The following is a 24,374-nucleotide window of genomic DNA, read 5'->3' on the forward strand; positions in this document are numbered from 1 at the left end:
AAGAGTGGTTGGGATGGTTAATTTTTATGGAAGTAATGTTTTTATTGAGAAACCGTGAGATGTCGTAGACCAGAGGTGTCATACTCAATTTCATCTTGGGCCACATCGGAAAGCAGATACTGGTTGTATCTGTAAGACTATATAAATGTATCAAATCTTTATCATATTAAATATAATCCTGATTATTACTGGTTTAGTAATAACATAAGTAATAACTAGCTCTTAAAGTAAAAGTCTTTGATCAAACTGTAGAAATAATGGCAAGCAGATACTCAAATGTACAACTATTGTACAGTTTATTGAAAAGTGAGATTTAGTAACACCCATTGACACCCGTTTAACAGCCCCACCCGTGTTTTGTTAATTATTCACAGAAATCTCCCACCTTTCCCTTGTGCTTGCCTTGGCCCTTGTTATCACCTGGCTCCTCACTCACTTCCATAACTGATACGGTAGAGGAGGCAGAGATGGCCGCTGCTAGGCGACACCATCAAACAGTCCTTGCTGGGAGCAATAAGAATGGGAGTGGGCAATAGCGAGGACTACATTTCCCAAGGTGTTGTATGCCTCCCAAAGGGCTGAACTTTCTGACTTTTTGCTGCTTGGAATGCTGGGATTAGAAGTCCTGCTGGGCGGATTCCCAGCATCTTTGCGGAGCATTATGGATGACTGAGTAAGCGCCTGCAGAGTAAGCGCCTCAGTAGCAGGCAACACTGCGAAGGCCATATGAAACGGCCCAGATGCCCGGATTCAGCCTTGAGTTTGGCACATGTATCATACAGAGATGATCCCATCTTGCCATGGAAGCCCTCTGGCAGAGTAACAAGGGTCATGTATTCCTTGAACATCTTCCATACCCTACAAACCCTATTAGAATCACCATAATATAGACACTGCTTGATGGCTCATAATAACACCTTCTAATGCTCCTTTTAATGCTGTGGTTAGTTTCAAAACATGTCAACATCACACAGAAGATTATGGAGAAATCTTACTTACATTTACCATATTCATTCATTCATTCATTCAAGATGTTTTCATTCTGGCTTTCTCCTTAAGGAGGACACATCATTAAAAGACAGTATTTAAAAGCTAGAAATGGTACGTACACCAATATTAAAAAAGAATCAGAAATACCACACGAAAAATGGTAAACAGAATCAACAGCAAAAACGCATTCAAATCAGCAAGGCACAAAACTGCACTTATCCATTTGGGTTAAACAATGGCTAAGTGACAGAGTAAACGAAGATTCCGTGTAACTGAAAATAAATCCTGCTGTACTTCTCCCAGTGAGCCTGTGGTTCACGACATCTCATTAAGTGTTCAGGTCTGTCTTGCTATGCCATGATTTAGCATGACGTGTGTATACAAATGTCTTCAACCATGTTCCTTTTAAAATATCTTTTAAGTATCTTTCATATTGGTTGTTTCTCACTCTCAAGGTATCAGATACTCAAATAAGGTTGTGATTGTACACCTAAGGGCCTCACTGAAGGCAATAGAATTTATAATATGAGTTGCTATGATTAGATTTCTATTTATTTTATTTATTTAACTTATATCCCGCCCACTCTACCCAAAGGTCTCTGGGCGGCTTACAACAATTAAAATACAATAAAAATACAATCAAAATATAAAACAATTAAAATACAATTAAAATAGATACTCTAAAAATTGCCATCAGGACCCACCGTTGATATTATTTCAATTATTATGAGTGTTTGTTAAGAAAGCAAAACTGCAGGTTGGTTACTACAGGGTTTGTGTTTTGTTTTTACATAAAATGGAGTAACAAAATCTGCCAGAGCATATTTAAAAGAACTGCGTGTGCATTATGATAATTAGGGCACCTTGCTGCAAATCTACTTCACTGCATGGAAATCCACTCTGTGTATTTAATAGATGAATTAAAATGAGATTTTTTTTCCTGAGATCCTGTTGCCTATGGTCATAAGTTGCAAATAGAGTAGGCCTATTAAATCTGTGCGAATTTGATGAGTCAACTCCTCTGTAAGTTCCATAGAGTCAGTGGGCCTACTCTAATTGTAAGTGACTAGGCTCAGCAATCGCATTTCAGACATTATGTGTGACACATGCAGAGGTTTCCATTTCAGTAGATAACAGTAGATAAACATGTATTGCAAAGGCTGTATGGAGAATATTCCCTCTTGGAATACAATGATTTCATTTACTTTTCCTTGAAATGTGTATGTGATGAAGCTCAGATGCAGTACAAAACCTTTGATCTACCGTTCTCTCTTGCTAGGCAAATGAATTACTCCAGAGGTCCCGACAAGTTCAGAACAAATCTGAGAAGGAAAAGATGCTTAGAGAGTCCCTGAAGGAATATCAGAAGATTAGCACCCAAGTGGACCTTGCAGATGTGTGTGCTCAGTATAGGCAAGGTGAGCTGCAGGCATGTAATGAGACGTTTCTATGTCAGGGTGCCTGCTCACTTTTTTTTTCCACATCACCTATTGTACAAATACCAGAGCAGTTACTCAACTGAGAAATTCAAAGATATTGATTAAAAAAATAGGGAAGGTGGAAAATACCGTATTTTTCCATGTATAAGACACCCCCATGTATAAGACACCCCCCACTTTTCTAATCCAAAATTAATAAATCTTAAGTGGGGAGTTTAGGGGGAAAGGGATCAAAGCGCTGCAGGATCACTTTGATCCCTGCTTTCCCCTCCACTTGTTTTTGTTCTCTCCTCAGCTTACTTCCATGTATAAGACAACCCTCAATTTTTAGTCTAAAGGTTTTGGACAAAAGTATAGTTTTATACACAGAAAAATATGGTATATTTGAATTTCTATGCCCTTGCCTTTTTTTTTTAATGATGGCAGTGCTTTCCATCCACTGGGAGAAGGCTGAATTACTTCCAGAAGTCTGGGGCTGGCACTGGCCATTGATCGTCTTCCTGCCTTTGCTCCACCCCTCCCATAGTGGGCAAGTGATGCAATTTGCCATTAGGAACCAATTAAATGAGAGTGTTGCCAATTACGAAATTGTTGCCTCTTCCAAATTAAGCTGGATCCAATAGGAAATCATTACTAGAATAGACTCATTTGAATCAATTAAACTTACGGAGTAGTTGAGCCATCAATGGGTCTACTCTAATGCAACTTAGTCTAGCCAACATATGAATTGACAGGTTTTACTGGTTTCACCAGGAGACATACACATAATTGCAATCTGAATTACAGCTATACAACATTTATTGGTTTTAAAATTATAACTGTCATACATTTGGATGAAACTGTTGAATCAATAACAAAACGTAAGTTGGTGGTCTTACCTGCAGCAGTTTATCTGAAAGAGCTGTACCAACCACTGGAAAACACTGGGCTAGTTTTCCAAAATTTAGAAGTGGGTCATTTGTTGAAAAATTTAGGCAACTATACAAGTCACAGTTCGGGATTAGTCTTTGGAGTGATGCTGTTTGCAGTTTGTGATTGGAAATTTGTTTGTAATAATATTGACTGTTTTCTGTAGCACTGTGCGTGCAGGGATCACTGTTTGTGTTTCTGTTCTCTTTGCTCTCAAGTGCGGTTCTACGAGGGAGTGGAAGAACTCGCTCTGACAGCTGCAGAGAGGAAGGATCCTCAAGGCCTTGGCCTCCATTATTACAAAAATGGAGAACCAGAAGAGGATGTTACAGGGTGTCAGGCCTTTCAAGAGAGGCAAGTCTGCGGGGTGCAAGAACATTTTCTTCATGACAAAGTTCTTGGCAACGGTTTCCTGGGGTTCTGAATGTGTGTAGAAATAGCATCAAGTGGAGACTGAAAACAATTTAGTCTGTCCTTATATATAGCTCTGTACTTTTTAAAGCTTTTTTTTTTTTTTTTTTTTTTTTGCTGACACCAAAACTGAAGCTTCTGTCATCTTCAGTTTGCATAATGAGAAGCGGGATGATAAAAATTCTGAACACTACAGATTTCAGTGGTTTAGGTGTCTGGCTGCGGAGCCAGAAATTTGGAGTTTGATTCCCTGCATGCCGCTTGGGAGAAAGGCCAGCCTGTGTAGCCATGGGCAAGCTGCACAGTCCCAAAAGAGAGAGAGAGAGACCCAAAAAGAAAGGAATAGTAAACCATTTCTGCAAGTTCTCTACCTAGAAAAAAACCCTGGAAAGTGTTGCCATGAGTCAGGACTCTCTTAATAACACACAGTTATTAATATTGCAGATTTTGGGAGTGCTTAACATTTTTACGTACATGTCTTTTTTTTTTTTAAGATTAAACTGCTATAAGTGTATCACGGACACTCTTCAGGAGCTGGTCAATCAAAGCAAAGCTGCTCCACAGTCTCCCAGTGTTCCAAAAAAACCTGGTCCTCCTGTTTTGTCATCTGATCCCAATATGCTAAGCAATGAAGAAGCAGGACATCATGTAAGGAATAGGAAAGGCCTGTGCTAAATAGCAATTAAGTTTGTCTGGGAAGTACTTCTGAATTTGTGTTAAACCCATAGCCAAGATCCAGAATGCTATTTTAGGTATGCCTCAAGACTTGAATGTGTTCTGCAGAATCTTTTACTGGGTTCATTTGAAGGCCAAATCCAGACTTTACCATAGAAAACAAGTGACGTTATATTTTGTTTCTGTGGGTATTTGTCAGGTGACATGAAAAGGGCTGCTTTTAGAGAAAGATCTAAAGTTCCCACGGTGTAAAATACAATTTCTTTGATCCAGTTGGTTAAATCCAACTGTTTGTCAAAACCTATATAAACTCACCAAATGAATGGGGCTTACTAAGAGCACTTGTATCCGTCCTGTTGAATTCAGAAAGATCAGTCTAGTTGAGACTAACATTGCCTATTGTATTTAATATGGTATATATGTTTTGCAAAACCTCTCTGACAGCGTAATTGTCTATACCAGTATTCACAGGAAGAATTCAAAAGATAAACTCGGGGTACAGGAAATGTTAAGCAGATTAGAAGTATTATCAAAATGCATTTTTAAAAAATGATTGTAGCATTTATTATCTTGAGAGGAAATGGGTTTTGTACTTCCTTGCCCACTCAGAACAACATCATAACATCTCTCTTCTCTTCTATTGTAGTTTGAACAAATGCTTAAATTGGCCCAGCGTTCCACAGATGAACTGTTTAGTATTGCTCTTTATGGCTGGCTGGTACAGGCTGATCTTTCAGATAAACTGCTGCAGGTAAGACCACCGACTCATTAAAAATAAATGAAAACAATTTTGGCTATTGAGATAAGGTAGAAATGGATGAAATGCAGCAGTGGCTTGCCAAGAGGCCGTTGTAATTTTTCTTCTGGATTTCTGCAGATAAACTCCCCCTTTCTGGAACCGTATCTGACGCGTATGGCCAAGGTGGATCAAAACAAAGTTCGCTATATGGATTTGTTGTGGAGATACTTTGAGAAAAATAGAAGTTTTAGTAGTGCAGCCAGAGTGCTGGCAAAGTTAGCAGATATGCACAGGTGATTTACTTGGTTTACTTGATTATTTTTTAAACTGTAGCTTTTGCAAAGAAGATTTTATGACAAACCAGTTGCTTTATAAAGATCAGGCCTGCAGAATGTGTGATTCATCAGATTGGTCAAGTCCATCAATGCCATAGGGTGGGCTTTAACTGTTTGACAATCTTCCTGTGTTTTTTCTATCAAGAACAGACAGCAAAAAGTGAAATACAAATCTCCTTTGTAGATGGTTCACCGTACCTGGTGAGCTGTGTTTGGGTTGGCTATGCAGGGTCGCTAAAATTGAACAGTTCTCTCTGTAGGCAAATCACACCTCCAGTTTGTTATATGAAAATAAAAGATGGTTTTATTAATATGGGGTTAAAATTCATTTTACACTTGTAGGGAATTTTAACTGAGAATTTAAATTGCAATGCTGTACAGCTTTGCTAAGAACTGCTGGATAGCTCAGTGGTTTAGGCCTCTGGCTGTTTAGCCAGAGGTTGGGAGTTCGATTCTCCACTATGCTTCCTTGACAGGGGCTGGACTCAATGGTCCATAGGGTCCCTTCCAGCTCTACAGTTCTAAGATAATTATTCTAAGTCCATTAAATTCAAAGGGGATCTTAATCTTATGGGGCATGTATAGATCTCCAATTGCTGTAGGTTTGGAGTCTTCCTGTAAATTAATGTATGGCCCTCCAAAATGTTGATGAACTGCTATTCTTATCATCCTTTATCCCTGGCTTTGCTGACTAGTGCCTGATGTGGGTTGTAGTCGAGTAACGTCATGGAGGCCATATATTCACCACCCTTGAGCCAGGATAGGGTTGTTAGAGTAAGGGTGGAGCTTTGCTTTTCTTTGTTTCATTTTCCCCCCAGATTAAATGGACAGCATATTATTCTTCTGCTATATCATTAGTACATTGCCTATGCTCTCTGTTTTAAACTAATTAGAAAATAAAAGTTTATTAACATCATGCATGAAAGCTCCTATGTTAATCACATGGTTTTATAATTCAACAGCACAGAGATTTCACTCCAACAGCGTCTTGAGTACATTGCACGGGCCATTTTGAGCGCAAAAAGCTCCACAGCCATCTCACCTATTGCAGCAGATGGTGAATTTTTGCATGAGTTGGAAGAGAAAATGGAAGTAAGTAAACAAATTTAGATGGTATTCATAAAAGTATAGGCAGAGATAGGCAGGGCACAGTCTCAAAAGTTATATAATACAGCAAGCCCCATGGCAGAATGGTTAAACTGCAATACTGCAATCAAGTCTCTGCTCACAACTTGAGTTCAATCCCAGCGAGCTCAGGTAACCAGATCAAGGTTGACCGAGGTCAGTAAAATGAGTACCCAACTCACTGGGGAGCAAAGTTTTCTTCACTTAATTATGTTGTAAACTGAACAGAGAGTTTTCTAAGCACTATGGAGTGGTATATAAGTCAAAACAATTTTAAAAATAAATGAAGGCTGTTTTCTGTAGCACAGGGTTTCTTCCTAAAGTGGGTTCCTATCCTTTTTGAGTATTGGCAAATGGAAAAGTCAGCTTTTTAACACGCCCTGTTCAGAGATCATCTTTCATATTTTCTATACTCGGTCACTTTAGTAAGTGAAGTACTTTCTGAAAAAATTAACCATAGAAGCCTGCTGGTGTGTACTGAATTTTTTCATAAAAATTGTCTTTCTAACTAGGTTGCCAGGATACAGTTTCAGATACAAGAAGCATTACAGCGTCAGTGTTCTCATCATTCTTCAGTGCAAGATGCTATTTCCCGGCTGGATTCTGAGCTCATGGATATTAGCAAGGTGACCTTAAGTAAATATGCAGGGTTCACTGTATGGTACAGATAGGTTTGTTTCTCTTCAGATACATCCCAAACTATTTAAATATAAATACAATTTTATATACAGTGGTGCCTCACTTGACGACGTTAATCCATTCCAGCGAAATCACTGTAGAGCGAAATCGTCGTCAAACGAAATAAAAAGCCCATTGAAATGCATTGAAAACCGTTCAATGCGTTCCAATGGGCGAAATATCTGCTCATCCAGCGAAGATCCTCCAGACGGTGGCCATTTTCTCCTCCCTGTAGAGCGAAGAATCAGTCCCTAACACAGCGTGGAGCCTTTTTGCCCATCGGGCGGCCATTTCGGTAACCTGACCCTCAGCTCTTTTGATCGTCGTAAAGTGAAAAATTGGTTCCTGAAGCAGGGAACCGATCATTGTACAGTGGGGTCTTGACTTAAGAACGGCTTGAGTTAAGAACATTTTGACTTAAGAACCACTCTCATAGGAAAATATTGACTTGACTTACATACTTAGATTTCAGTTAAGAACTGAAAAAAAACCACGTGGGAGGCAGGGAAAGTGCAAAATTTGAACTTTCAGTTAATGGTTGGCCAGTGAAAAGGGTGCCTGTCTGCTTCCTCACTCCTCCCAGCATTTAGAGAGTGGATTGGGAGAGAGTCTTCGGACTGCCTGGTACTGTACAGCCTGGACTGTATTTTCCCTGCCTTCCCTGAACCTTTCTTGACCTAAGGAAAAAAGAAACAAAATACCCCCCTCTAGTGGTCAAAGGCGGAATAGCAGCTTCCCATTAGTTTCTATAGACGGAAAAGAGCAGATACGGATCAAATGGTTTTCAATGCATTCCTATGGGAAATGCAGATTTGACCTGAGAACTTTTTGACTTGAGAACCGCCTTCCAATACGGATTAAGTTCTCAAGTCAAGACCCCACTGTAAAGTGTTTTCTCCTATCTAAACATTGTTTTGCGATCGCGAAAACCTAATCGTTAAGTGGATTCGTCGTGGAGAGGGGTAATCATTAAGCGGGGCACCACTGTATTACGTATATATTCCCGAAAGATTCAACTGACTTTTTATGAAAGCTGATTGGATATTTGGCATATTCATTACTTTGTCAATGCTATGTATTAAATTTCATTTCACCCCACATTTGTTGTATGTGAATGATCAAACTGTGTGGTGTTTTTTTTAATTTGTAGCTTTATGCAGAATTTGCTGATCCGTTCAAGCTCTCTGAGTGCAAACTGGCCATTATACATTGTGCTGGTCATTCCGACACTATTTTGGTGCAGACCCTTTGGCAAGAAATAATTGAGAGAGGTTGGTACAGCTAGTAACGCATGTTTTTGGAAATGCAGAACAACGCAGCATTAGTCATTAATTCCTCCAATCTGATTGCTAGCTATTTTACTACAAAAAAAGAAAGAGGTCTTATAGGATGGGAAGGAAAAAGGAGAGAGTCTGTCTTGCTAGCTCTGCCTGCCAGGTTACTCTGTAGTAGAGTAGGGTACAGCTGGAAAGTGGGAAGGTGGTGTGGTTGGAGTCCATAAAAGCTTCAAACTTGGTCTATTCAGCAGTCAGCCAATTTTGAACAGATGTGACGCAGCTAGGTGGCCAGGATAATGTTGGGATTCTGTTAGTGTGCCATCCACCCTGCTGCCCGACAGTCTCCCTCCTTTAGCTATCCAGAGCAATAACTTGTGTAGCATTGGACTATCTCAGGCTTATTGTTCTGGGGGAACTTCAACATTCATGCTATTCAGTCAGGAGTGGTGCAGGATTTCTTATCTGCCATGATGATCATAGACCTGTTCCAAATAGTAGCTGCCCCCCCTCACCTGTGGAACTTTGAGCCACTCCCTTTTGGTGGAATGGTGGAATAGAAAAGATTTTCGACTGCAGCCCCAACATTTCCCAGACAGTGCCTCCCAGAATTAGAGTACAATTTCCAGAAGCTTGAGGAAGTCTTGGAGTTGCAGACTAAAAACACAAAAGAGAACACCTTAGGAATAACTTAAATATTTCATGCTGGTGGACTCTGGTGGACAGAATAGGATCCAAGGTTCAAGTCCCTGTTTGGTTATGGAAACTCACCAGTGGGGTGTGTGGGACTGGTAAACAGCTCACATACTTCAAAAACCCTACTAGGATCACTGAAAACCCTACTAGGGTTACCATAAGTCAGATTCCCCGAAAATAAGACTTAACCTGAAAATAACCCCTAGTATGATTTTTCAAGATGCTCGTAATATAAGCCCTACCCCAAAAATAAGCCTCAGTTAAGTGAAACCCCACCCTCATCAGAAGAAGATGAGATGACTGTATTTGAATAAATGTACATTGCTGTACATGAAAAGAATAAAACATCCCCTGAAAATAAGTCCTAATGTGTTTTTGGAGCAAAAATTAATATAAGACCCTGTCTTATTTTCAGGGAAACATGGTACTAGGCTATCTGAAAAATGATATTTCTCTATAAGAGCTTGCCCGGGTTCTAAGATCTGGAGAGAGGCATTTTCTTGTTCATGCCACTGTCAGAGGCCTCTCTTCTGGGGTGAGAAGGGCAACTGCTTTCTGCAACTGCCCCCAGACTGTGGATTCCCCTCCCAAGGGAGGCCCAGTTGGCCCCCTCCTCGTTTTCCTTCTGGCAAGCAAATACCTTCAGCAGGCATTTGGCAAGGGAAAAGGTTGGATGGGGCGGATGCTGTACTTCCTTACCTTTTAAAACACACTATGCTTTATTTATTAGTTTTAGTATATGATGTTGATTTTAACTGTGTATTTTATTGTCAGTTGTATTTCTTTTAACTATTTTGTAAGTTGATCTGACTTCCTTTATTAGGAGAAAGCAGGATATAAATAAAATGAATAGGTCTTTTCTCTTTCAGCCCTGAGTGATAGTGTGGCTTTGAGTGCTCCTGACAGGATGCAAGCTGTTAGCTTGAAGATGATAACGCTTGGAAAAATCTATGCTGGGACACCTCGTTATTTTCCTTTAGGTATGTAATTCAAATTGGGAATATTTGGAAATACTGCAAATAGAGAAGGGGGAGTCCTCCTTGTCTAGGAAGACGAATCCCAGTGGCACAGGTGGCCAGCCTGAATACCTCCCGCCCCCAGAACACACACACACACACCCAGTCTGCTTACCGTGCAGTGCGTGTGGCTGGTGTCATCGTGAGTGTGCAAATCACGCAGTAGTCTAGCTGCTGCAGTTCCACCTCCTTGCTGGCTCGGCGATTCCAGCAAGGGGGTGGGATGCTGAGTCTCTCTGCTCAGCTGCAGAGTGGCCAGGCAAGCAGGGGGTGGGTGGGGCTGCAGCAGCTGGGCTACTGCTGCGATTGGCGCGCTGATGATGCCAGCCATGTGCGCCATGCGGTAAGTGGACTTGTGGGTTCAGGAGGTGGGAGGTAATCAGGTTAGCCACCTGTGCTGGCAGAAATTGTCTTCGTAGACAAAGACAAATCCTCCATCTCTAATTGTAAAATCAGCTTTCAACCAAGAATAGTAGGGAAAAATACGAGGGGATCAAATTCATTCTGCGGTTTTATCTTAGATCAATGCTAATACCTCTTGCTGAAAATCTTCAGACAGCATGCACTGGGAATAGTGAGCTACTGAACTCCATAGGAAATATTTATTACATACTAGGGAGGGTGGAACAGCATGTATTTCTTGGAAAATAATATCACAAAAATTAATGGTTATGTGGGGCGGAAACATAGAGAACAATTCTCCAACTGTGGATTCTGGGTGATTATCCTGAACTGTTTTAGTTTGCAATAGATTGCTTGCTTGAAATGCCCGAGATTGTGATGCAAGGTTGTAGTGATCCTCAATTTACTTTACATGTTCAAGCTCAAAGCTACATCTGGAGTTGTCTGAATGGAACAGCATGCAACCAGGCCTTCTGAGAGCTCACATGAAGCCAGGGCCAATTGGTGAAAAAACAAAACAAACCAGCCTCATTGTATGGGGAAAGGGGTTAAAGTATTTTAATATAAAAGGTGGCATGTTTAAACAAATTGTAGAATGCATGATGGTCAAGCACTACTGGCTATGGAGAAGCCACCACGAGATAATATTTATTTATTCGATTTGATTTATACCCCGCCCATCTGGCCTAAAAGGCCACTCTAGGCGGGTCTGCTGGTCCCTGTCTCATGTGGCCTGCACGTAGCCAAGAGTTATGGTTGAGGTAGTGCATGCAAACCCCAGGCATATCTGGGGGGGGGGGAGTAGAGAAAATCTGAATCTTATGTCGATGCATAAAGCAGAAATGTGGCCTAAGTTTGCAAAATAGATATTTGTCTTCATGGTCTCTATGTAACCCTAATAAATGCAGAAGCCACTGTGGGGCAGTAGGTTATTTTTCAAAAACTACAATGCTTGCAAGGAAAAAAAGGGGGGCATGCAATTTTTTGTAGATCTTACTAAAACCTTTCAGCCGAAATTGAGATCTCATTATCCAATTTCTTTTTCCTTAGACTTCTTAGTGCAGTATTTAGAACAGCAAGTTTGTTCTTTGAACTGGGATGTGGGTTTTGTAACTTACACAATGCAAGAAATCGGTGTCCCTCTGCCCAGGCTTCTTGAAGTATACGATCAGCTGTTCAAAGCACGGGTAAGAGACGAAGCTCAAACTTTCTTGCGTTCAGCGGTTGTTTGGGTACGTATTAGTGCCAAGAAATGACAGTGGCAGGTGTGCCAGGCAATTTTAGGGAGCACATTGCTGAGGCATGTAAACAACAGTTTGGGGTAGCACTCTTTTTTGCTATCTAGTGGTGACATTTAATGCTTGTGTTTAAGCTTCCTTTTAGGACGCATCTCACAGCATTTTACTTTATTTTAATTCAGGTGTTAATGAAGGAGAGGGCATTTTCTCTAGCATGAGTACATGGGTGAGGAATTTTTAGCCCATGGAATCCTTTCTTTCCTGTGGCTTTTTCTCCTGCCCCTCCCCAGCAGAAACACTCACAACCTGTTAGTTGGCTGGGTGTTATTTTTTTCAAGGGTATGGAGGGGTTGGTCTTTGGGTCTGCGGCTAGGGAGGGAAGACTTTTAAAACTGACTGCCCTCCCAAAGTGGTGAGTTCATTGGTGTGAACTTCTTAAGTTGAACCCGGGTCCCTGCCTTTTATGCCTTGTAAGCGCTGCCCCTTAACTTTGTAAAAAGGCTTCTCCTAGCTCTGTTGCTGCTAAATGAGAACAGCACTATTCAGAAGTATCAGATGTAAGGTTAGTCCAGTATGTATATGTTGGGCAATATAGCATGCCTAATTGGGCTTGCCATAACTTGGATGGGACTGTGTCTATCAATATATGTCCTATGCAACTAAATAACCCCTCATGATGTCCTGCTTGGGTACATGATGGGAGCCCGCAGAGACAACAGGTGGCTATTAAGGATGGCAAGAATCCTAGATTTCTGTTTGGTAGGTGAGAACTTGTGGAGTATTTTATTTATTTATTTATTCATTCATTCATTCATTCATTCATTCATTCATTCATTCATTCATTCATTCATTCATTAGATTTTTTTTATCCCGCCCATCTAGACCAAGGGTCTACTCTGGGCGGTTTACAAATTTAAAAACAGTAAAAACCAAACAGTATCATCCTACACTCCGATGTGTAGGTAAAGCCAGCCCAGAATCATTGCTATTCTTTTATCATAGGAATATTTAATGGATGTATTAATTTTAGTATTTTCTCAGCACACTTGAAAATTGTGAATTATCTCCACCTTTTTTAAATTCAGTATTGGTTGGTTTTTTAAGTTTTTTTTTCTCTTTGGCAGGATCCATTCTGGAGCAAAATGAAGAAGCCGTTGCATCTTTTGGAATGCATTCATGTATTATTATCAGGATATGTGCAGGATCCTAACAAAGTGCTTGCCTTTGAGAGGTAACTTTGATCTGAACACACATGCTCTTTTGTGATGTGGGGTGAGAAAACTGGGGGCGTTGTAATATTTTCATTTGTTAAATTACACATCTCACATAAAAATGAAACAATGGGTGGAAAAAAACATTGACTTCATTTAATGCCATTTGTCATAATATCAAGTAAGCTCTCTCAAGGTTTATGTACCCACCCAGCCCGCAAACTGATTTACTTGCTCTCATCTTACTCATAAGAAATCCCTCCACATGAGTAAGAAGCAGGTGAATAAAATCATTTGTAGGCTTCAAGTGCAACTTTCTGTTCCTGTTTCACCAAGCAACTCCATTCTGTACTGGGCCACATGACAAACAGTGCTTTTCCTCCATGCCAGGATAGAACCCAATGAACTGACAAAGGATGGGCAGATCGCACTGTCCCTCCTTCAGCCAGCCTGCTTATTCATCTGCATGAAATTCCCCAAACTCGTTTTATGCAGTCCTTGCTTTCCAACAGATGCACAGCTGCATTTGAAAAGATAAATGGCAAAATGTATTGACACACAGATTTGCCAAGGGAAGGGTAGGGGGAGCCAGGACTTTATTTTATGAACTCATTCAAGCCATGTTAAAACCTTTCCCTGAAATATAATTATGTGGATTATTTCCCCAGGGAAGATTATAGTGTGAGTAATTATATTGACTAGATCAATTGATTGATCAATCACAGTAGATACTAGTTGCCGGTATCTCCCTGTGTAAAGTAGGATGGGGGCCACCATGTATTTTTACCACCTTCCCTTGACAGCACTTGAGATGTGACCCAGCCTGATTCCACATTGCCACCTACCTGCCCTATTATCAGCATGGATCCTGACTGCAGCTTTAGATATAGGAGAGAGAGATAGCATATTTCCTTGCACAGTTTGGGATCTCTATAATAATTGCTTTCTTTCTTTCTTTCTCTTTAGACGGCGATTCACAAATATTTGCTTGGATGCTATTAGCTGTTACCTTGTTGAATTGCAGTCCATAAGTCCAACGCTTGCTGTACAGACCATCACAGGAAACTTTAAATCTTTACAGGCTAAATTAGAGCGGCTTCATTGAGTGCAGTTATACGTAATTCTTTTGTCTAGGTGGAATGAAATGTCACTGCACTGGAATCTGAAAAAGGCTTTATAAACTTTATAAACAACCCTGAAACAATCAAACTCCCTGCTGAAGTGGATGATTGAGTGATTATACTTATATATTGTATGTTCTTAATTGACCTAATATGTAACAGAATGTACAAGTGGCAAGTGGCTTTTTTTTACTATCTTTTTTCCCCTTTAACAGTTTTATATGCTTTGGATTAAAATGTGTTGGATAATCTTACCATGACAATTAAAATAATTTGTAAAATAGTTTTGTTTTCAATTTGAGATAGCATTTGTACAATGCATTTGACCATAAAAGTGGCATGGAGTAACATTGCTATGTATTATGTTATTGTCCTATATAGTGGCTTGTGCTTGTCAACAAATAATATTACTTGAATTGCTAGATTGCACTGTGTCTTTAAGTTATCCAAGGCATCAAAGAGATAAAGCCCTTCTGTCTTCTCCAGCTTTGCATCCATATGTCGCAGATCTTTTTGAGGAGCTATGACAGAAACATTTTGGCCACTGAGATCATCTGGAATCCCTATTAAGCAACAGACAAGTGGTATAGATTGTAAAACAGCCTTGGCAAGCTAGATAACCTGCTTCTTAAGCAGTTCAGCCACTCTTTCTCTCCTCTTTCCATACATTTTGACCACATTGCTATATAATCACAAATCATTGTTTCATGTTAAATACAGATCAAACCTTAAGATGACATACTCTTTCCCTTACAACATGTTTTGTAATATACAGTGGTGCCTCGCTTGACAATGTTAATTCGTTCCAGCGAAATAGCTGTAGAGCAAAAACATTGTCAAACGAAATAAAAAAATCCATTGAAACGCATTGAAAACCGTTCAATGCGTTCCAATGGGCTCAATACCTGCTCGTCCAGCAAAGATCCTCCATACGGCAGCCATTTTCGGTGCCTGTAAAGTGAGGAATCCGTCCCAGAAAACAGCAGGGGGCCATTTTCTTCAGCCGGCGGCTGTTTTGAAACCCAACAATCAGCTGTTTGCTGATCGTTGTATAGCGAAAATTGGCTTCCAAAGCAGGGAACCGATCATTGTTAAACAAAAAAAAAACCATTTAAACCATTGTTTTGCGATCGCAAAAGCAATCACAAAAACCTAATCGTACAGCGATTTCCTTGTTAAGCGAGGCAATCGTTAAGCAAGGCACGACTGTACTTGAAGTAATAAAAACAGGGTTTAAGTCTGGTTTGCAAGGAAACCAGTTTCCGCAAATTGCAATGACACGTTTTGAAATACAGTAGTCATAAACTTCAGAGTTGGTTCACTGAAAGAAGAGCCTCCTGGCACAGTGGTTAAACTGCTCTACTGTAGCCAAAACTGCTCACGACCTGGATTTCAATCCCAGGTAGCCAGGTCAAGGTTCACTCAGTCTTCCATCCTTCCAAGTTCAGTAAAATGAGTACCCAGCTCATTGGGGGAAGATAATGTGTATCTTGCACAATTAAATTGTAAACTGCTAAGAGTGTGTTAAGTGCTATGGGGTGATATATAAGCAGCATGCTTTGCTTTCCTTTTTGAAATCATGTCCTAGAAGCAGAAAAAGGGTGGTGAAGGTATGCACAAATCCATAGTGAATATCTCTTATTTTCCTTCCACTTCTTAACTGAAACATTTTAGTCAAAATAATTTTCTGATCTTCAACAGGAAAACAATAAGGTAGTTCTGAACTTACCTCCCAAAGTCCTTGACTATAATATCCATTATCCCTGCCCGTTGGCTGTACTGGCTGAGGATGAGGGGAGTTGTAGTCAAAATATCTGGAGGGCTCCAGGTTTGGGAAGATTCCCTTAATGTAGTAGCAGGGAAAATGTATTATTTATAAGTCTGTGATTATACTTCTACCTTTATGGTCCACTGAAACTGGAAATCAGCAAGAGTTTCTGAAAAAATAAAATTAAAGATTGTACTTTGGACACTAGGGACTAACACTGGCCTCAATGGGATTTACTTTAAAGGAAGCTTCTTTAATAGTACACTGTAAATTTTAAAACACCATATGAAGTTGTTTTGATCTATTAAGAAAAAAAATCCAAATAAAGGACAATACCTTTATTAGATCCAAATAAAAGCATCACACACCCAAAATCCAAGTATGACTTTGAGCTATTTAGGTAACAGATGTGTAGATATTATTGTACCAGAAGTCAATATTGGAGCAGACATGCAGAAAACAAATGAAAAATCTATTATGGCTAAGATGCAAAGCTCCTGGGTTTCCCTAAGTACAGTATTAAAGTTATTAGAAGATGGCAGTTTAAGTGTTTCCCTTAATCTCAATCCATCTACAGAAAATTTATTCCTGAAATCTAGCTGAGAGAGAAGTCTATTAACATTATCAAAAAAGGAAAATGCCAAAGTTTTTAGTGAATTCAGCACAGTAAGCTCAGTGAGCCATTTTAATTGCTTTCTTAAAAAATAGAGGATGGGTCAGGAGATGTACTTTAGATTCTGAGAAGCAGCTGGATTAAAGAAGCACTGCTCTTGCATATGGTTAGGGAGAGATGCCATGAGATGAAAGTGGATGTCTATAGCTTGTTTATACAGCAACCTGATGGAGTTGCTAGCAAACAAAATATTTGATTAAAGAAATCTGTAACTGACAGCTGCAATGAAAGTTGAGAATTAAATGACAGAGGATACAAGGAGTGTGAGAAACTTCTGACTGTCTTTGAAGAAGCAAAAATGATTCAAATTATGGTATTATCAGTAGTGAGATTATCTGCATCTATTAAGCAAGTGAAACTATATAACTAGCTGACAACTTAAGATGATTTGTAAAGGTGACTCCACAAAGAAAATGAAGTAAACATGCTTTAAAATCATTCATTTATTTGTTTGATTTATATCCCGCCCATCTGGTCTATACCAGTGGTTCTTAACCTTTGTTACTCGGATGTTTTTGAACTGCAACTCCCAGAAACCCCAGCCAGCACACTTGGTGGTGAAGGCTTCTCGGAGTTGCAGTCCAAAACTCCTGAGTAACCCAAGGTTAAGAACCAGTGGTCTATACCACCACTCTTTTCTCTATTGTTGAGAAACCAAGTTCATAGAAATCAGTTAAAAAGCTCTACACACATCAATGCTTTTAGAAAGCAAGCAAAAGTGTGGAATGGGCTGACAAGTATAGACATCTTAGAATTTGACTGAGCAGCAAAAAAGGTAAAGGTTCCCCTTGACAATTTGTCCAGTCGTGTCCGACTCGGCGGTGCTCATCTCCGTTTCCAACCTATAGAGCTAGCGTTTGTCCGCAAAGAATCCTCTGTGGTCATGTGGCCAGCGTGACCATTTAAGAGAGGAAACAGAAAACATGCTATTTAGAATGAAGAACTTAAAATTAACTTTGTATGGGCTGTAGTCTTGTACCTTTTAGACCATTTACTAGAGTGCTCTCTAGCTTATGTACAATACGCTCAATTATTTAAAGGCAGTGCAATAATAAAAGCAAAGCAAAACTACTCGTAAAGATTTAAAACATTATGTGCCTTCAAGTGTCCTTCAACTTATGGAAACCCTATGAATGAGAGCTCTCCAACATGTACCGTCCTCAACAGCCCTGCTCAGCTCTTGTAAACTCAAGCCTGTGGTTTCCTTTATGGAGTCAATCGTGCTTGTACTGTATTTGGCTGCTTTTCCTGCTGCCATCAGTCTTTCGCAGCATTCTTGGATTTTCCAAAGAATCTTGCCTTCTCATTATGTGCCCAAAGTAGGTCAGTCTCATTTCATAACTTTTGCCTTATTCATCTTTCTGGCAGTCCAGGATATCCAGAAATCTCTTCTCTGGCACCGTATTTCAAACAAATCAATTTTTACCCATCAGCTTTCTTACACACACATGATTGGAAATACAAGAATATGAATGATCTTGGTTTTGGTCTCCACACAGAATACCTGTGAGTTTGTTGTATCGGCTGGTTAGAATGTTGGCCCAGGGCTTGGGAAATCTGGAAATTCTACCCGAGCCACAAAATTCATTGGCTAGCCATAGGCCAGTTCTTCTCAGCCTGATCTACCTTACAGGCTTGTTGTGCTGATAAGAACAGGAAGGAGCAGAGCCCAGTGTGCCACCTTTAGCTCACTAGACTAGAGGAAAGGTGGGCTACAAAGGTCCCAATGCACATCCCTCTACTTGGACTACATTCCATCCATATGAAGAAATGGGCTGCCTTCGCCAAACCAAAGTGGGAGCCTTTCTTTCTTTATTGTTTATATATTTAAAATATTTCTGTTTTTTTAAGCACTCAGGTCTTTCTGCAAAGCCCTGTCAAGGCTCTCTTCCTCTGGAAATATCCACAAGATTGCTTCCTAACGGTGGCTCTAGTTCCCTCAGGCCTACTGAAACCTCTACGCGCGGGCATTGATTCGAAGGGCGCCTCCGCTTCAGAGCAAGGAAACCCGTCTAAATGAAGATGATTAATTGGCTAGGGGGCGGGAAGAGCGCCTTTGAGGCCCCCCTCATCATCTTCTCGCCTCAACCCCTTCCCCTCGTAGGGTGGGGGGCGCATGCGCGTCCGATTCGCGGCTGTTTCCCCGCCTCTCCGGGCCCGTCGCTTGGGGAGAGCTGCTGGGGCCGCGGAAAAGATGAACCGTTGAGGCTGGGAATATGGCGCGGGCAGGGCGGACGCTATGGGCACGGTGGGTAAGCGCGGATGAAGCGGGGCGGCGGGGTGGGGGAGAGTCTCGGAAGGGAGGCGGAGGCCTTGCTTCCTTCTCCCCTTCCACCCCCCTCGCGCTTCCAAAGCTGTTTATTCCGCCTTGAACCCACCCGTCAGTCCCGAGGGTGGAAAGGAGGCAGGCGAGTGAGGCAGAGCCTGACGGTCTCCTTTTTCCCCCTCCGCGCGGGACGGCAAGTCGGGGGTGCTGCTGAGAGACGGCGAGGGTCTGCCCCGTTCTCCCTTCTTCAAGGGAAAGAAAGGGGAGTGACGGGGTTTACCTGAAAGGGGCGACAGTCCATGGCGGTGGTCCGGCTCTGCGTTGCTTGCTGCGGTTCTCCTTCTTTCCCGTCGTGCTCATTCATGAAGCTCAAGGTAGCTGATGGAGAATCGCAGAAGGCTCTCTGTTGCGGCTGCAGAGGGCTGGGGACAGCGCGCTCCACAACTGGAGACCAGATGTTCTCCAGTAGCCAGCCGCACAGGGGCCCAGACGGCCACCAGCTGCCTCTGGGGAACCAGCCGGATCAGCAGGGACGTGGATACAAGAAACCTCTTTTCCAGTGGCTTCCCAAGAACTGGGCTTCTCTGGGATGCAGCTTCTAAAACTGGAGGCACCACAAGTTACAGGAAGCTAGATTTAGGCTGAATACCAGGAAAAAAAAAACTTCTTAACTGTTAGAACAGTACCAGTTACCATGGGAAGTGGTGAGCGCTCCAACACTGGAGGCATTCAAGAGAAAATTGGCCAACCATCTGTCAGACCTGCTTTGATTTGGATTCCTGCATGGTGGGGGTTATAGGCGTCTTCCAACTCAGTTATTCTATAATTACAGTGGTTAAAATGTCACCTCTGTGGATTTGTTTTGTCCCTCTGTAAAGCTTTCCAAGCCCCTGTCTATCATGACATCTTGTGGGTGTAAATTCCATAAGGGAATAGCGGACTATGAGTTTTACGAGGCTGTTTGTTGCTACTGCTGTTGCAGAACGGTGGGGACAGCACACTCCAAAACTGGAGATCATGAGGACAGTCCTGCTAGGTCAGATCAGATAGCCTATGTAGCTACATATTCTCCCAGATAGCCATCAGCAACATCTGGGAAGCTGATAAGCAAAATATTGATAAAAGAAGCCTCTTTTCCAGCTGCTTCCCAGGAACTTGGATCCACTGCTTTGCAGCTTCTAAACCTGGAGGTATCATTCCAGTGGTCAAAAGATGTCACCTCTGTGAATTTGTTTTGTCCCCCTTTAAAGCTTTCCAAACCCGTGTCCATAACCACATCTGGTGGACGTGAATGCCACAGATGAATTAGGTATCTGGATCAGAGCCAGACGGTTGGGAGTTTGATTTCCTACCAAGCTTTCTTGACAGGGGCTGGCCTTGATGATCCATAGGGTCCCTTCCAGCTCTGCAGTTTTGAGATGATTATGATGAACATATCCAGTCATGTCTGATTTTGGAACTTAAACTTTGGATGAGAGATTAGAGAAAGGCAGGAATTTCCAGGTAGAACTAGAAAAGAATCTTGCCTGAAACTCTTAGAAGTGTAAAGAAAATCTTCTTTTCTCTTGCTTTATGCCACAGCCCAAATGCAGGTTTCAAGCATTTGTCTGCAGTGTACTTTTTCAGAGGAACTAATGGGATATTTGTGAGTTCTCCCTGTAAATTCTCTTCAGTTAGACTTAGTGAGGAGAAAGCTGAGCTGAATATAAATGAAATTTGTTCTAAATAAATGTATATGGCATTGTTCTAGGTGTCTGTTACTAGCAAACATAAAAAGTGTTAATTAATTATTTTATTATTTCATTTGTACACACACAGAGAGGGGGGGAGAGAGAGAGTAATACCACAGCACTGTTCTGGGTGGCTTACAAGGTAAAATGCAACAGAACAAACAAAATGTAATACAATCATAAAAACATAAAATAAAGAGACAAGCAAAATGAGATCCACAACACCTTAAAAAGCACAGCAGATTTATGATAGGCTCTTGTCCCTGAAAGCATGTGCCAAAATAAATATATATTGGAGGTGCTAGACATTCTTCTAGTGTTTTCTTATTAACCGAGGAAGTGGACTTATCCAGGAAAGCTCTCATTAAAATGTAGCAGTTAGTCTTTAAATTGCTACGATGTTTTTGTCTTTATTTTTTATTTTTCTTTGTATTTGCCTCTTTTAAAATTAGTATTCTTGGAATTGTACTGTAGCACAAATAGAAAGAAAGATGCAAGCACACCTAGAGATTTGTTGGATAGAAAGTGTTGCCCTGTGTATAGCATGTATGTTGAAACTGTATGTGCATGCTGCCATTGCCACTAAGGCCAGGTTCATCACTGAGTTGGCTCTCTCTTCTCTAGTATGACATTGAGTTGTGCGAGACTGGAAGATGGAGCTCACTCATGTCTGGACCTTATGAATCATCCAGCTAGACTAAAACAGTTAAGGGGTTTATGCTGGAAGAGGTGTGCCTGAGAGCACCTTTTAGCCCCTACTGAGCCTCTTTTACATACCTTGGTGGCCTAGAATGAAGGAATGGACAGATCTGGATATTCAGAAGCCTTGGATCTAGAATAAGTGGATACAATCTCATTCCCATTGGTCTCAATGTCACAAGTTAATGGTCGGCTCTGTGGGGAATGTCTCTCCGTCCTCTCCCTGGTGGTCTGGCACAGGGATCTTACCAATGGTGACAGACTCTCAGTAATGTTAAGCAGTATGGCAGCTGGTAGCTGTATTTTGTTCTCAGAAGATTACTTTTTGTAATATATGACTACGATACAACTGTGTGTTCGTAAGGTGTGAACATTTCACCATTTAAATACACCTGTCACTTTTTGCAGCTATCTTGGTCGGCTTTCATCAAGGACTTCCATTTTTTAAAACATGGTTCCCCTGCTTCTTAATGATGATGGAAATTAAATTAGAAGTTCTAGCCTCTACATGTATCAAACAAAATAAACCATGGCCTCGAATCACTTGGCTGGGACAGGTAATTTTATTTAACATAACACCCAGTCTAAAGTTAAAATCTTTGAAATGAATAAAACTTAGCCATGTTTAAAATTTTTACCAGACTGTAGTTTACTTAGATTATATAGTGAGTAAATTCTTTTCAAAGCAAATGTTTTTAAGGAAATACAGTGATATGGTATTGGCTTTATTCGTACAACAATTGCTTCACAGTATCAAACCTTTCCCTCATTAAAGAGAGAGAGAGTTTGTAGGAATTTTGTATTACAAATCCTAGTTTTTATATGATTTGTCCCACAACTATAACAACATTGGCCATGATTTGGTACAGTGAACTCTATGTGTGTGTGAGCTTTTGAACCACTGTCTCTTCTATGGCAGTAGTCCCCAACCTTGGGCCTCCAGATGTTCTTGGACTTAAACTCCTAGAAATCCTGGCCAGCCGAGGTAGTGGTGAAGGCTTCTGGGAGTTGGTCCAAGAACTTCTGGAGGCCCAAGATTGGGGACCACTGTTCTATGGTGAGGAAAAAGCTCCATTTGACAGTGTATAATTCTCATACACACGGAACTTTCATTTTTGTTGCCTTGACCAAGAAACCCATGAGGAGCCTGTTGGTGCAGTAGTTAAACTGCAGTACTGTAGTGAAGACTCTGCTCACAGCCTGAGTTCAATCCCAGGCTCAGGTAGCTGGCTCAAGGTTGACTCAACCTTCCATACTTCTGAGATTGGTAAATTGATTACCCAGCTCATTGGGGGATGAGGGCAATGTGAAGCCTGAATAATTAAATTTTAAACCACCTAGAGATTATGGGGATTAAGCAATATGGGGTGATATGCAGTATAAGCAGCATGCTTGGCCAAAGCAAAGCCAAAAAAACCAGCAACAAAAAAATAAATAAAAAGCAACAGTAAAGCATGGTAGCATGTTCTGGGAAAGTAGTTGTGTTTATTCAGAAATTAAGTTTGTGGATAAATTAGAATGAGAGTAACTAATTGAAAGACTGATACCTTTCTTTTAATAACAGGAAAAGGAGGCTGTTTATCTTTTAGATGAAAAGAATATAAATGAAATTAATCTGTTTTCGGGAAAGACAAAGAAGAAGATTCCACAGTTATGCCATTTGCTGAAGAATGTCATTTTGTTAACAACCTCAAGAAATGGTTAAGTAACATGTTTGGTTGTGGTGACTGTAAAAATTTATTTAAACAGAACAGTATTTTTTAACAATTAAGTGAAAAGGAAGTGAACTCTTTCGTGAAATGACTAGTTTAATCATATCTAGAACATCACCTTGTTAACTAAATTATTATATTACCAGAGAATGTAAAGAAATTATTGGCAAGCTATACATCAGTTCTATGGGTGATAGGAAATATTTCTTATGTATTGGAATGAGAAAGTAAGAAATAGAGGATACCCCTTTAAATTTTGTGAGTGTATTGTTTGTATTGTTTCTCATTCTCTTTTAAAATAAAATTTTAACTTTTTAAAAAATGTACTACTCTTCTCTAATGGTTTCTATTGGTACATTCTAAGCTTTTCTTTGTCATAAACATAGTCCTGTTCAAATGTTTTTAAGGATTTGTGTTTCATTGGGGGGGGGGACTCCACAATTCTGTGCATTTATTTGATAGTAAGAATTATTGAATGTATTGGTTCTTTCATCTATGTAAATATGTGTAAAATTGTGATATTTGTCTATAATGTTGCACAATTTTAAAATAATTTTCATTTTTTAAATAGGAGCTTGGTTAGCAGGGATACTTAAAACAGGAGAGCTATTTCTTTGGAACAAGGACCAAGATACTATAAAGATGGTCCCATTAGCAGATGAAGTGAAAAAAGTGGTCATGGCAACACAAGGTAAGTATTTTCAAAAAGATTTGTTGTCCCTTTTAAAAAACATTTTTATAGCCTAAAATTACAGCTGTATTTATTTATTTAATATTTATTTAACCTATATGCTGCCCACACTACCCGAAGGTCTCTGGGCGGCTTACAGCATTTAAAATACAATAAAAAGGCAAAATAATTAAAATGCAATTAAAATATATATTCTAAAATTGCCATCAGACCCACATTTGATGTTATTTCAGTTAAAAGCCATTTGGAACAGGAAAGTTTTGACCTGGCGCTGAAATGTCATCAGCGTCGGCGCCAGACGAATCTCAGTCGGGAGGGCATTCCATAGTCTAGGGGCAGCTGCGAAAAGGCCCTTTCTCTACAAGCCCTCCCTCTTATCTCCTTAAGGGGTGGCTCTTTCAAAAGGGCCCCCTGGCTAGATCTTAACTGCCGGGTAGGTTCATATGGAAGGAGGCGGTCCTTCAGCTATCCAGGGCCCAAGCCATTTAGGGCTTTATATGTCAAAACAAGCACTTTGAATTGGGCCCGGGCAGCAACTGGTAACCAATGTAAATTAAACAGAATCGGCTTGATGTG

At 40.5% G+C, this 24,374-nt stretch overlaps 2 protein-coding genes across 10 annotated transcripts in view; both read left to right on the plus strand.

The window, feature by feature from the left end:
- The window catches only part of NUP155 (nucleoporin 155), a 45,966-nt gene extending 31,357 nt beyond the window's left edge, over window positions 1-14,609 (plus strand). The window contains exons 24-35 of the mRNA XM_020795673.3: window positions 2,270-2,408; window positions 3,557-3,692; window positions 4,244-4,397; window positions 5,071-5,175; window positions 5,302-5,456; window positions 6,461-6,590; window positions 7,136-7,249; window positions 8,452-8,572; window positions 10,141-10,251; window positions 11,740-11,876; window positions 13,052-13,158; window positions 14,105-14,609. Coding sequence (XP_020651332.3) covers window positions 2,270-2,408; window positions 3,557-3,692; window positions 4,244-4,397; window positions 5,071-5,175; window positions 5,302-5,456; window positions 6,461-6,590; window positions 7,136-7,249; window positions 8,452-8,572; window positions 10,141-10,251; window positions 11,740-11,876; window positions 13,052-13,158; window positions 14,105-14,243 — 1,548 coding nt within the window. The 3' untranslated portion in view covers window positions 14,244-14,609. The remainder of the gene's footprint in view (window positions 1-2,269; window positions 2,409-3,556; window positions 3,693-4,243; window positions 4,398-5,070; window positions 5,176-5,301; window positions 5,457-6,460; window positions 6,591-7,135; window positions 7,250-8,451; window positions 8,573-10,140; window positions 10,252-11,739; window positions 11,877-13,051; window positions 13,159-14,104) is intronic.
- Window positions 14,610-18,792: 4,183 nt separating this feature from the next.
- CPLANE1 (ciliogenesis and planar polarity effector complex subunit 1) overlaps window positions 18,793-24,374 on the plus strand; it is an 84,451-nt gene continuing 78,869 nt past the window's right edge. For 5 of the 9 annotated variants that reach the window (XM_078384475.1, XM_078384476.1, XM_078384478.1 and 2 more), the window contains exons 1-4: window positions 18,793-18,948; window positions 21,804-21,952; window positions 22,960-23,095; window positions 23,679-23,798. In XM_078384475.1, coding sequence (XP_078240601.1) covers window positions 21,866-21,952; window positions 22,960-23,095; window positions 23,679-23,798 — 343 coding nt within the window. In that variant the 5' untranslated portion in view covers window positions 18,793-18,948; window positions 21,804-21,865. Of the gene's footprint in view, window positions 18,949-20,780; window positions 20,839-21,803; window positions 21,953-22,959; window positions 23,096-23,678; window positions 23,799-24,374 lie in introns of those variants that run through there. The other 4 variants (XM_078384482.1, XM_072992828.2, XM_078384479.1 and 1 more) reach the window with 4 other exon arrangements.

The sequence above is a fragment of the Pogona vitticeps genome, chromosome 2, assembly GCF_051106095.1.
Source record: "Pogona vitticeps strain Pit_001003342236 chromosome 2, PviZW2.1, whole genome shotgun sequence".
In the NCBI taxonomy this organism is placed as follows: Eukaryota; Metazoa; Chordata; class Lepidosauria; order Squamata; family Agamidae; genus Pogona; species Pogona vitticeps.